Source organism: Pteronotus mesoamericanus, unplaced genomic scaffold (genome assembly GCF_021234165.1).
Source record: "Pteronotus mesoamericanus isolate MK-2021 breed Mesoamerican mustached bat unplaced genomic scaffold, CSHL_Meso_final contig_169, whole genome shotgun sequence".
NCBI classification, from domain to species: domain Eukaryota; kingdom Metazoa; phylum Chordata; class Mammalia; order Chiroptera; family Mormoopidae; genus Pteronotus; species Pteronotus mesoamericanus.
Window position 1 is genome coordinate 6,911,272 of NW_026555068.1, and position 12,992 is coordinate 6,924,263.

A 12,992-nucleotide genomic window follows, 5' to 3' on the forward strand; every position below is an offset into this window, starting at 1 on the left:
CTCTCTCCCTGAACTGTTCTTTATGTTGAAGGTGATACTGCTACAAATACACAGATTTCAATTGCAGCTCACAGAAAGATGAGGCAGCATGGATCCCACTGCGTTTGGACACTCTGATAGGTCTCCGATACATCCACCCTGACTGCTTAACCAGGAAAACGTGCGCTTTTCACATGTTCCAAGGGGAGCCAATGGAGTCAGAGGGCGTAACTACATACTGAAGAAAAGGGCATAAGGAAGTAGAAATATTTCTTTACCTCTTGTTGTTTGATTTCACCTTGCTTTTTCAATCCTACCCCTGGCACATACATTCTTGATCATGTGCCCCTGAACCCACCTCTCTGAGGTTCAAATAAATTGAACGAATACAGAGAAGCAACTCATATTCCATGAAACGCCCACAGAGTTTAGGTGAGTACCCTTGATGGAGGGTGGGCCTCCCTGGAGCAGACCTCGCCCACTGGACCTGGGTTTCCTAAGGGGCCGGCCACCTTCCCCCAGGAACTATTCCCACATGGTCATAATCCTCCTGAGGACACCATTCCTTCAACCCCTTTCCAGCCAAGGACATTCTCTTTCTTGTTCTCAAGAGGGGCCCTAGGAGTGGTTCTTGCTTTAATGGAAGACATGAAGCCAGAAGCGAAAAAAAAAAAACCTTGAGTCAAAATTAAGGTCTCTTCTTGGCTCACGGTTGCTGAGGGTCTGTCATGACTGGCGCGCCAGTCTGTCTGGATTCTCACTCTTGGCTCTAAATTCTTTCTACAGACCTGTCCGGATTCCTTACCAACCGAAATGAAGCCTGGCCCGGATATTCAAGACGGCAACTGAGGAAGCCGCCTATCAAAGGAAGGACAGGCAGTGTAGCCTGGGTTCTGGTGCCAGACGACCAGGGCTCAAATCTGAGGCACCCCGGTTCGTGACCCCTATTTCCTGTTCCATCAAATAGGTATAATAGTAGCATGTTCTCATAGAGCTATTGTAAGGACTAAATGTGATACTGCAGGTAGGACACTTACCTACCACATAGGAGACGGTTCAGTAAAGGAGAGGCTATTGCTCTTGATACTTCATTTCCTTTAAAACCCCACTCCACATTATTTAGCACACGCAGTGCCATGCTTGGCAGCATGAGCAAAATGCTGAGAGCCTTGTGAGCTTCTCAGGGCCCTCAAAAAACGTGTGAAACCTGAAAAAATGCCTGGCCTCCAACATACGAAATGAATATGGCATACTCAGCATTAATAAATATTCAATTAAATGTCTGTATAACATCCTCTCAACCTCAATGACGAGCATTTAATTAAATGCCTACAACAGGCCACATTAAGTCAACTTCATTAACATTTCACTAAAACATTCACAAAAATTTCATTAGATTCAAAAACTGTAGTAGCTGTGATTTTCTTAGTTCACAGAATACTTGGGTGTGCAAGATGATTGCCAAGAAATTAAAGCCAATCAAAAATTAAATGACTTACTCAGAGCCAAATCTTTCCAAACGTAAAATAATTAAAACCCTTCCCCCGACACTGCCACTATGTCTCATTTTGGCTGTAATTGGTTTACAGTCAAACAATTGTGTTTAATGAGAAATGTAGGTACGTTTTGGTATGTTTACCACAAAGTGAGGTGGAGGCCAAAGGGCCCAAGAAAGTCTAAACAGTCCTGAAAAACATGAAGATTTAAGGAAAGGTGACCCATATATTCTGAGTTCAGACACCAACTACTCCAATTGAGGCAGGTCTTCACCTCTCCCAGGAACCATGCATTGGAGCTCCATGACACAACAGTCCCGGGCTCTGGCCTCTGGGCTCTCTAGTTTTCCTGAGTTTTAGACCCCAGCACTCATTCTGAACCACAGTGTGTGCTCTATCCTGCTTGCGTCTGATGCTCTGATCTGTCAGTGACTCATTTTCTTGCAGCATCTGTGTTCCTGCGGGTCCTCGTGCCCATGAACACCTGTGTGTCCTGCCCTTGGTTCCTGTATAACCCTGGCCATCAGAGAACTGCCTTGGGACCCCAAACCTAAGAACCCACCTATCTCGTGGCATCCCTTCTACTTTCAGCTCTGGGAGGGCAATGAAAAGCTGGGCACTTTGAAACCTTCTCCAGCTTCTTAGGAAACTCTTGCTCCCAGAAACTAACATTTATCATTGACTAGAAAGAGCACCACTGGGGACACTTTTCACCCTGGCTGAATGACAAATGGTCCACTTTGATCACAATTTATTACCAACCTTTACTGTGAGAATGCTACCCATGTGCTCACTGTGGGAACTGACGCTTTCAAAGAGATCGCCTGGTTTTCATTTGCTTGTTTTTATATGTTCTCCAGTTATCAGTTGGGGGTATGCGTGTTTATATGCACACACATCTATAATTTGCCTCATGCTTCATGACTTTCCACAGAACCATTATTTGGCAAAGCAGTTCCTTGCTGAATTACCTAAATATCGGTTCTAGTTCTGCCCCGATGGGCTGTTAAGCGAGGGCTAAGACCCTCAATGTCTCTGATCAACTTCCTGATTAGCAAAGCCAGAGTAAAATGCTATGGTCAAAGAAGGGCAAAAAGAGGAAAGCAAAATTCTATCTACCTGTGCTGTGCCCCTCAAAGAGCAGGGCCAAGGAGGGGTTCTTACTGTGAACAGTTAGCTCTGGCCTCCTCCTGACATTCTGGTGATTGTGGAAGCAGAATCCTTGGTCCCTGGCAAGTATAACCCTTCCCCCACCCACACCCCCACCACATCTTGGTGATCAAACCCTTCTCCCCACACCCCCACCACATCCCAGACAGAGTGAAGGGGCCAACAACCCTAAGGAGTGTGGCTGACAGGCCAACTAGGTGAGGGCAGTCAAGTGCAACCATCTGTGTGCCGCAAGGTGGCCTCAGCTGAGTGGCTGCACAACTGTGGTTGGCTGGTGGATCCTGGGTTATGCAAGCAGTGAGAGGAGGTCGGGATGTGAGAGGGGAATGAGCACAGGTCACCCAGAGAGTGACGCAGATGAGGCCGCTCCACAGTGACAAAGACTCTGAGGAACTTGTTCTTATCAGATCAAACAGAGACCACAGGAGCAGCCAGCTCATCGGTGGCAGGACTCTGCTAGCCTGCCCCACCCTGCCTGTCCTTGGCCGGAAGTGGAGCTGGGGCCCCTCTGGCACAGCAGCAGCCGCAGAACGAGGTCTAGGAGCTCGGTGTAGCTCTGCCCCAGGGCCCAGGGCAGCCCTGCCCTACAAGGTGACATCAAGAGCAGAGGAAGAGAAGCAGCAGCCGCCTACACAGCATGACTGGAGGGGCCCTAAGTTGAGGTCTCCGAACCAGTCAAGGGTCAATGGGCCCTGAAATTACAGACAATTGTGTGTGCAAACATGCATACTTTACCTGGAAAATGAGTCCACACTTTTCATCAGACTCTCCAAAGGACCCATGACCCACCCCAAAAGTTAGGTATGTGGACCCCACGATAAAAAGATTCATTTGATGTGAACTCCAAGAAGAAATTTATCTGCTGAGATAAGTTCCCCAATGGTCAACTGAGGGCCCAAATTTCATAACTGATAAGAGTCTAGCAGCCATATGCTGACAGGGGCTTCTCATGTAGTCTGTATACCAGGAAGGACCCCAGACTGGGCTCTTGGCTTCCTGCATTATGCCCTGCTCATTTAATCTATCTGAGTCAAGTATTATAAGAGAATTCCTGATTTTGTCTTTGGACCAATGAATTGAGACTTGCCCCATCCAATCAAAACTACACAGTTATATCCTCATTTGTCAAACCAACCAATCAGAATTGTTCTATAAAAACCAATCAGGATACATAATGCTGATGAATTGGGACTGCATGATTTGTACCAATCAGAACCATACAGTCGGGTCAAGATGGAGGAGTAGGTAGACACACTTTTATCTCCTTGCAGAACCGTAAGAAAGATCACAACTAACCTCAATACAAAAAACACCCAGAACTGCCATAAAATCTAACTATATGGAAGTCTGACAACCAAGGATTTAAAGAAGCCATATTCATCCAGACAGGTAGGGGGGCGGAGATGGGGGACCGGGGCAGAGAAGAGCAGTGTGGCAGCAGAGACAGCGGCCAGCGGAATGGACGGTCCCACATTCACATGTGGTAGGGAAAAACTGGGAGGGACACCTGGAGAGCAAATGATCCCAGCCCCAGAACAGACTGCACAGCCCAAGGTTCCAGTGGAGGGAAAATAAAACCTCGTAACTTTTGGCTGTAAAAACCAGTGGGGGTTGGGGCAGTGGAAGAAACTACCAGTCTCTAAGGAGAGTCCACTGAAAGGGTCCACACTGTCCAAGACTGGACGCAAACCCACCCACTCTGGGAACCACCACCAGGGCAGCAGCTAGGAAGGCGTCAGTGCATACAGGAAGTGGGTGAAGTGACTGGGAATGGGGCAAGTGCCGAGCAAGCCTCCAACAGCCAGGCAGCGGCATTGTCCCCTTTCTGACTGCTCCCTCACATAAAAAGCCACAAAGCGGTGAAGTGGGTTACCCCACCTGGTGATTACCTAAGGCTCTGCCTCATTCAACATAACAGGTACGCCAAGATAAGGAGTCAAAGCGCTCTACCTAATACACAGAAACAAACACAGAGAGGCTGCCAAATTGAGGAGACAAAAAAATATGGCCCAAATGAAAGAAGAGAACAAAATCCCAGAAAAAGCACTAAGCAACAAGGAGAGAGGCAACCTATCAGATGGAGAGTTCAAACACTGGTGATAAGGATGCTCAGAGAACTCACTGAGTATAGCAAAAGCATAAGGGAAGAAATGAAAGCTACACTAAGTGAAATAAAGAAAAATCCATGGGGAACCAACAGTGAAGGAAAGGAAGCCGGGCTTCAATTCAATGATTTGGAACATAAGGAATAAACAGTCAACTAGAACAAATGAGAAAACAAAAATTCAAAAAAAAAATAATAATAATAAGGAGAGAATAAGACGACTCTGGGGAATCTCCAAAAATGCCAACATCCAAACCATAAGGATGCCAGAAGGAGAAAAGAACAATAAATTGAAAACTTATTTGAAAAAATAATGAAAGAAAACTTCCATAATTTGGCAAAGGAAATCAACATACAAGTCCAGGAAGCACAGAGAGTCCCAAACAAGTTGGACCCAAAGAGGACCACACCAAGACATATCATAATTAAAATGCCAAAGGTTAAAGATAAAGAGAGAATCTTAAACACGGCAAGAGAAAAGCAGACAGTTACCTACAAAGGAAATTCCCTAAGAGTATTAGCTGATTTCTCAAAGAAACTTTGCAGGCAAGAAGGGACTGGCAAGAAGTATTCAAAGTGATGAAAAGCAAGGACCTACAACCAAGATTACTCTATCCAGCAAAGCTATCATTTAGAATTGAAGGGCAGATCAAGTGCTTCCCAGACAAGGTGAAGCGAAAGGAGTTCATCATCATCAAGCCCTTATTAGATGAAATGTTAAAGGGACTTATTTAAGAAAAAGAAGATCAAAACTATGAAGATTAAAATGACAACAAATGCACAACTATCAACAACTGATTCTAAAAAATAAAAACAAGCTAAGCAAACAACTAGAACAGGAACAGAATCATAGACATGGAGATCACACGGAGGGTTACCAGCAGGGAGGGGAAAGAGGGAGAATGGGGAAAAGGTACAGGGATTAAGAAGCATAATTGGTAGGTACAAAATAGACAGGGGGAGGTTAAGTATCGTATAGGAAACGGAAAAGCCAAGGAACTTATATGCACAACCCACGGACATGAACTAAGGGGGGGACTGCTGGAAGGAAGGGGGGTACGGGGCAGGGCGGGGAAACTTTCTCTATAGATGACACACTTCCAGTTTCGGCGAGAGGCTACATCTCCCCAGGTTGCAAACCATTCACGTGAATGAAGTATCTCCGTCTTCTAATCTTTTGGGGAATTTCTGTTGACAAGAACCAGTGTCCTAGGAAGGTCTTCCTTCTCGTTGCTGAGGGCAAGGCCCTGACAAAACAGGACACGAGCTGCGGCTGGGGCAGCGGGACTGGCTGTGCGAAGGGCCACTGGGCGAAGTGAGAACACTGCGCAAAGGCCAGCGTCAGTTATTTTCTCGTGTGCCCAGGAACTGGTTCTGCTGCCCTGGCTGCCCTGGATGACATCAGGTGAAGAACTTTCATCTCTGCCGGCCTCTCTGAAGGACCCCATTTTCCCAACATGAGCCCTCAAGAAGGAGACACTGGGGGAATCCCTGAACAGAAGCCACGCATACACCAGAAGGCAGGCTGGCACTAGGGGAGGGCATACCTAGGGGTTAATACGAAATAACCTGGAACGCTGAAAAGTGATGCTGGTACCGCTGCTTCATGCTTTCCTGGGAAAAACCCCCACATTCTGGCAGGAGTTAACGGCCCTCGGCTCTGTGTAACCTGACCCACGGCAGCTGTGGGTTTGCAAACGGCCAATCCAGGCCTGTCTCTCCCATGAAGGGCTAAAAGGCAGGTCCATCCTTTCTAAGCGAGGCCATCTCCAAAGCTGAGAATTCCAAAAACCCTCATCTGAGCTGCACTTACAAGTCACAATTCAGCAAGAGACTGTAGTCACTCTTCCCTCAACCAAAAAAAAAAAAAAAAAAAAAAATCTTCCCAAACCCTCTCAGTCAGGCAGGTTTGGGGGTTTCACTGATACTGAGGTTCTCTCTGAATTGTCTTTCTCTGAATCTCCTACAGAAATGGCCTAACGATCTCACAGCAAGTCTGGACAGGAGAAGGGAGGCAGCCACATTTCCCACCCAAGGCAGGCACAAATTTGAGCTTCCAAAGGCCCGCCCTCTGCCTCCAGGTCACCGTCTCCTCTCTCTAGCAGCTCAGAGTACCCAGCTGTGTCTGCCAGACTCTCCTGCAGCTGAGATGGAGGGCTGAAGCCAAGGACTCCCCAAGCTTGTTATAAAAAGGAGCCAGGAGCTGTTCAGATTATGGTCCCCTCCACCCGTCTCAGCCCCCTGAGGGTGGGAGAGCCTGATCAAGGAAGCAGAGAACCCCAAGAGGCCTGCAGTGAGGGGTAAGTGGGCCGAGCAGGACTTCCGGAACCTCAGGGCTGGCGGGGTGCCACCTGGCTCTCCTCATTGGACAAAGAGTTCCTCTTTCTGCTGAGGCTCTATATCCTCTGACCTTTTTTATCATTGCTGCCTCAAGGGTCAGCCCTGGAGCCTGCTCTAGGGAGGGGCCGCTAAAAGAAGCTGAATTCGGCAGCGACAGGGGAGCACCATCAGCCAGCTCCACCCCCCGCCCCCCACCACCAGGTCTCAGCCCAGAAGAGGGGCTGCTCTCACCCTGCCAGCCCATCTGCCAGACTCTACAGCAGTTACCTGGCTGCTGAAGGGTTTCCTGGTACATCTGAGCACCTTCTCAAGGCATCTTTAGCCTTCCCTCCACAGTTACCCTGTCCCGGTGATTGATAAAATTCCAATACAACCCCACCCTTTCTGAGATGCTCCTGTTTAATTACACCCTTTGGGAGAATCCTTTACAGTCACTGGGGGTTTTCTGTTGTTGTGGTGTGTTCTTCCTTGTCCCAATTACAAAAAAGGGTCACGTCTCACTCCTACCCCCACCACCACCGTCTCCTTTGCTGGAGCTGAGAGCATCACTGGCTGATGTGTCCCAGGAGGAGGAGGCTGCAGCGCCCCCGCCCACCCAACCCAAGAACCTGCTGACCACACTCCACCCCCTTCCTGGTCGGCAGCCGAGCTTCCATGGCCAATGGTGAGGAAGGGGGAGCTGCCCAAGCAACACCCCCCAATGCTAACACCCAAAGGATTTGACACCTCCTCCTGTTTAGATACTAAACCTACTTACAGAATATGAATTCCCAGAGAGCCAGACCAACATTACCTTCGAGATGTAGGTCAGCTGCAAAGATCCAACAGCTCCTGCCCCAATTGCCAGGTTCTGGAAAAAAAAAATGTTTTTCATTTTAAGAAGGACGCTATGTGAGGCCATGGAAACAGCACTAAGAGACAGGAGACCATGCTTTTAGTTCTGTTTATACCACTTACTGGCTTTGCAACCTTGAGCGAGTCACTTTCCTCCCCTGTAAAACAGTGATAATTCTTGCCATTACATGTGTGCATGAATGGCACCCATGGCCTCATGTATTACAGAGAGGTATTCTAGTACAATGGGTAGAAGTGTGGGCTCCACTGTTTGACTAATAAGTCCCTTCACCACCAATCTTCAGTTTTCCCTTCTGATAACGGCACCTACCTCACAGGGCAGTCGTAAGAATGAGTGAGTCCACTGAAGAGCACTTGGCACACAGATGACGCTGAGCAAGTATTAGCTACTGTATCTTTCTGTCCTGACTAATCTGATCTCCTTGTTGGCTTGGTCCTATTTTATGCCCCTTCAACTTCTCTTCATAATAAATGGGGTACAGATTCACACAATACAGAAATAAAAAAAATTCAGCTGCTCAGTCTGTTTCACAGGACTCTTATGATGTCCACACACTATAAAACACACAGTAAATATATAATTAAAACAGCAAGAAACTCACAGGCACCTTGTGCGGCGGTATCTACCTTGGCACAGTCGCTTTGGCCTCCTAAGTTCTCCATCGTCAGAGAGGAAGCAGTGACACGGGAAGGGGAGAGGACCAAAGAAATGGCCCAGAAATCACAGCTGTGGAGTTTCTAATCTGTAATTTGGAAAACCCACTCTCTGTGAAGCTGAGAACCTGTCCCTAACTCCTGGGAACCTTTTAAACGGTCTCCACAAACCTTAAAGAATAACCTTGAAGCCCCCATTACCTAGGTCACGGCAAAGGAATAAAGAGAGGCGAATCTTAGACAATGGGAATTTACTAAATTTCCTAAAGGGTTAACAGTGAAATGACCTGTCATTCCAGGGAGACGGCTCTCAAGAAATATCTTAGACAAGAGGGAAGATTCCTTCCAGGCCCAATGATCTAAATTAATGTATCTCTTCCTTGAAGCCAATGTAATGCGTGAACTGTTCCATTCACGAGAAAATGGACTGGAATAATACCATGCTAACCGGAATCTCAGAGCCTTAGAATTTTAGAGTTAAGAGGTCTACTAGATAGAGTACCTCCCGTTTTGCAAATGAGGCCATAAGTCTAAAATCTGCCTTTAGGTGGCCAGATTAGCATTTCAACAATGGACGATTTGATTTACACATTTTTTTTCAATTATCCAATGACTGCATTTTGTTTTTTGGGTGTTTTTTTTTTTTTTAGTCACCCTCTATTGGGTACAGCCCCTAAATCAGAGTCCGAAAAGGAGCGACAGCACCCAAGGAGGTCTGTGTGTGCCTGCCTGCCCCAGAGGATAAGTGAATCTCTCGGTGCAAACACTCAGCTCCTCCTGGAGTGAGGTGGCCAGAAGCAGGGCCTCCAGAGACATACGGAGCCACGGGCCTCTGCCGGACACGGAGCCCCTCATCCACCCCAAGTCCCCATCTTGCTCCTGCAGAAACTGCCTTGTGAGTGAAGGGATTTGTCCAAGGGAACAACTGGTGGCAGGGCCTCAACTACAGCTCAGGTCTCGTGACTCCCACTTTGATGCCTTAGAAGCAACATAGTGTAATTTTAAAAAGCAGGAGCTGTTGGAATTCTAGCTTCAGGACATCACTGCTCTACCACGACTGTAAGCAGTAATAGGCCCGGTTTCATAGTGTGTTGGGAGAGTGACGTGCAAACACACAAAGAGAGCGGAGCCGAGGTGGTTCTGATCTCCGCCCCGCATGCTAATTACAAGATGCAGATGCCAAGTCTCAGGGCTGGTCTTGCACAACTCACTGTCCTGACCCCAAACCACAGCCGAAAGGCCTCGAGGGCCCTATCCTGAATTATGAGTGATGAAGTGGGATCTGGGGAACCACTGGGACACTAACCCAAACATAATGACAGATAGGAGCCGATCAGATTTCAACTACTTCATCCACTCCACCCTCCACGGTTGCTCCACCCTCGGTGCCCTGCTTCAGAGAGAAAAAGACAGCATTTCTCCAGGCCCAGTTACCCTCGGGGCGGGGGTGTCCTCGCTCCCTCACCCACAGCCCACCCACGGTCTGCTCCTAAGCTCACGTGCACCTCCTCGCGACCACAAGAAGCCAGGAAAATATGACGAATGTCTGAAAAAACAGTTTCCCCCCCACCGTCCTCACCACCCAGAGGGAAATGAATGACAGGAGAAAACAGCCCCTGGATCCCAGAGGCTTGATCCAGAGTGACAGCTCAGTGTCCATTCCAATTACTGGACCTGGAGGATTAATGGTGACAGCTCACTGCCAGGGTGGCAGCCCCAGGCACTTCTTGCTCAAGGAAGAATGTGCCAACACGCCTGAGCTGTGAGGGCCTCAGCAGCCAGCTGTCAGGGTGGGAACACCAGGGAACAGCACCTGGGGAGGGGCCAGGCGCCGCACACAAGCAAGCTGCCTCTCCTGGCCGCCGCCTGTCTCCCCTAGGGAAGGGACAAGAGACCCCGCCTCCCCGACCTCTGCTCCCACTGATCTCGGGCACAGCAGTCCTTCCCCAGCTCTGCCGCGCATCGGACTCCCCTGGGGAGCTTGTTTTACAAGGCCCAGGCTCAAGCCTCACCCAGAAAACACTGAATTAGAATCAAGTGGAAGGCGCCTAGAACACGTATATTTTTTTAATGTTCCCAAGTGATGCCTTCATAGGCACAAGTTTGAGAACAATTAGTCTACATGGCAAAATCTAGCCCTGGATGCTGTATTGGAGTACTTTTTTTTTTTTTTTTTTTTTGCGGGGCGGTGAGTTTAAGTCTGTTCTTACTAGATTTCAAGCACATTGAAGATATAAGTAGAGCTTTACTCAATTTTTAAAGGAAAACCCTATTTGTTCAGCTCCCAAACCAGCCCGCAAACACCTGCTACCCTCATGGGGGACTGGAAGACGACACAGCCTCCACCCACCATGGGCAAACAACATTTCTTTGGGAGACTCGTTCACATTTTGAACTTGGGTGTCACTTAACTTCGCAGTTCCCATGACCTGCAGCAGGTTTCCTGTGGAACAGGAATCGGGTGGAGGGGTCATGAAAGGACGGGGTCCCAACCAAAAAGGGGTCAAGGACTTGGGCAGAGGGAGCTGAGGAGTGGGCTTGGGAGAGGTGGGAAGCCGCTGAGACGGGAGCAGCTGAGCAGATGGCGAGCGGAGACAGAGGTTGGTGGGAAGGCCGCTGTGTGAATCACCTGGGGAGAGCTTTAAGCAAACTAATATTCAGGTTTCACCCCCAAGGTTTTAACTGATCTGCGGGAGGGCCCAGGCACTTGTACGTTTTTAAATGTCCCCGGAGATTCCTCTGTGCCACCAAGTTTGAGGACCACTGCTGCAGGCACCAGCTGATCCTGCTGGCCCTGCCCCGGCAGAGACACAGCAGTTGGTGAGAGAAAGGGCCACGCCCAGCCACAGCCCGCAGAGCGGCCCGAGCTGGTGCTGCTGCAGCAGCAATAAAGAGGGACAAGGAAGAGAAGAGCCAGGCAGTGACCGGGGAGAGGCGAGGGATTCCAACTGCACGCATGGCTGGCAGCAATTGTGCGTGGAAATGTTTTTCAGTCAGGAACAACTTGTACACTTCTGGGACTTCTCAGTTTTCTGGAACAATGCAAGGCACAAGGCAGGCCGCTGATAAATGATGGCTTTATGAAGACAACGCCTTGCTTTTTGCTCAAATGTTCTTCTTCCACCAAGGACCTCAAAGAAGCTCCCACTGCCCATGAGTGGAAAGCATAGGGTTGCTTCTTTTCCATCGTCAAGCAAGGAGCTGAGGTGCCCACACAGAGACGTGACATACGTCCCCTGGCAAGCGTTTCTTCTAGAAGCAACATTTCTTGTTGAAATGGAAAAATTTTCCCATCTTCTAGTGAGAGTAACGAGAAGCATAGAAACAACCAGAAGACCTAACTATAGATTCATAAATTTGCAGAACGTCAGCACTAAAAGGTTCTGCTGATGCCTTGTCATTCACCACATGAGTCGTCCAAGGCTCAACTTGGGGAAATGACGTCCTCGAGGAGCAGAGAGAAGACGGACTGAGCCCATTACTCCCAAGATCAATCTGCTGCTCTGACAAAGCACAGCTTGAGGAAGGAAGAAACGGACCTATCTTTAGAGTCTGTTATACATCAGGCCTGCTGACAGGCACCTCTGTATGTTGCCACTTAATCTTAACAATCCCATTTTACAGACGCAGAAACTAAGGCAACTTGCCCAAGGTGACACAGGTACTGAGTAGTCAGGCCAGGGGTGGAACCCAACCCTTCCTGATTCTCAAATCCCATCTACTTTCCTTTCTACTGTGCCACCTCCCATGAGACAATCCTTCCTATGTACAAGGACCTGCTTATTATCTAAGAGTTGATTATCAATGAAAGGTAAATACAAGAGCAGGACCAGCAAGGTTACACCAAAAGAGGCCCTGCAGAGTTGCCCAAGCTGGGCAGGGCAGGAACTAGTCTAACTGGCTCTTAGGTGCCCAACTCCAAAAGACCAGGAATTCAGAGAGTGCAAAGGGGGAAGGAGAGATGCTGGTGCCCTCTTACCTTCTCTTCTATCCCTGTGGGGTTCCTAGCAGACGGGAAGGAACACAACAGGCAGTAAAAACCGGCCTGCTGGTCAGCTTATGGGAGAATTAGGAAGAGAATGTATGTGGAAATCCCTCAGCTAAGGCATGAGCCACCATGGCTGCCCATGGGCTGAAACCACAGCTCAAACCACCAAAAGCCAAAGCCAGACACGGACTCTGAGAAAAGGGCTTGCCCAAGAAGAGCAGCATGATGGGCATGGAGGGAAGAGGATGATTCCCTCTGCCCCGCATTCCACAGCCCCACGGTGGCCTGAGAGAATAACGAAAGGGAGGTGACCAAGCTGTTCCCAGGCGTTAGGGGACCCAGGCAGTGGCTTCACCTGCGGCTCTGGTATCAAACACATCTCCCCTCCACCCTGCCGCTCCACTTC

General features: G+C 48.7%; 1 protein-coding gene across 3 annotated transcripts in view; it reads right to left on the reverse strand.

Moving 5' to 3' along the window:
- The window catches only part of PLEKHA2 (pleckstrin homology domain containing A2), a 52,864-nt gene that overhangs the window by 20,972 nt on the left and 18,900 nt on the right, over positions 1-12,992 (reverse strand). For all 3 annotated transcript variants that reach the window (XM_054565989.1, XM_054565987.1, XM_054565988.1), the window contains exon 3: positions 7,883-7,939. In XM_054565989.1, coding sequence (XP_054421964.1) covers positions 7,883-7,939 — 57 coding nt within the window. The remainder of the gene's footprint in view (positions 1-7,882; positions 7,940-12,992) is intronic.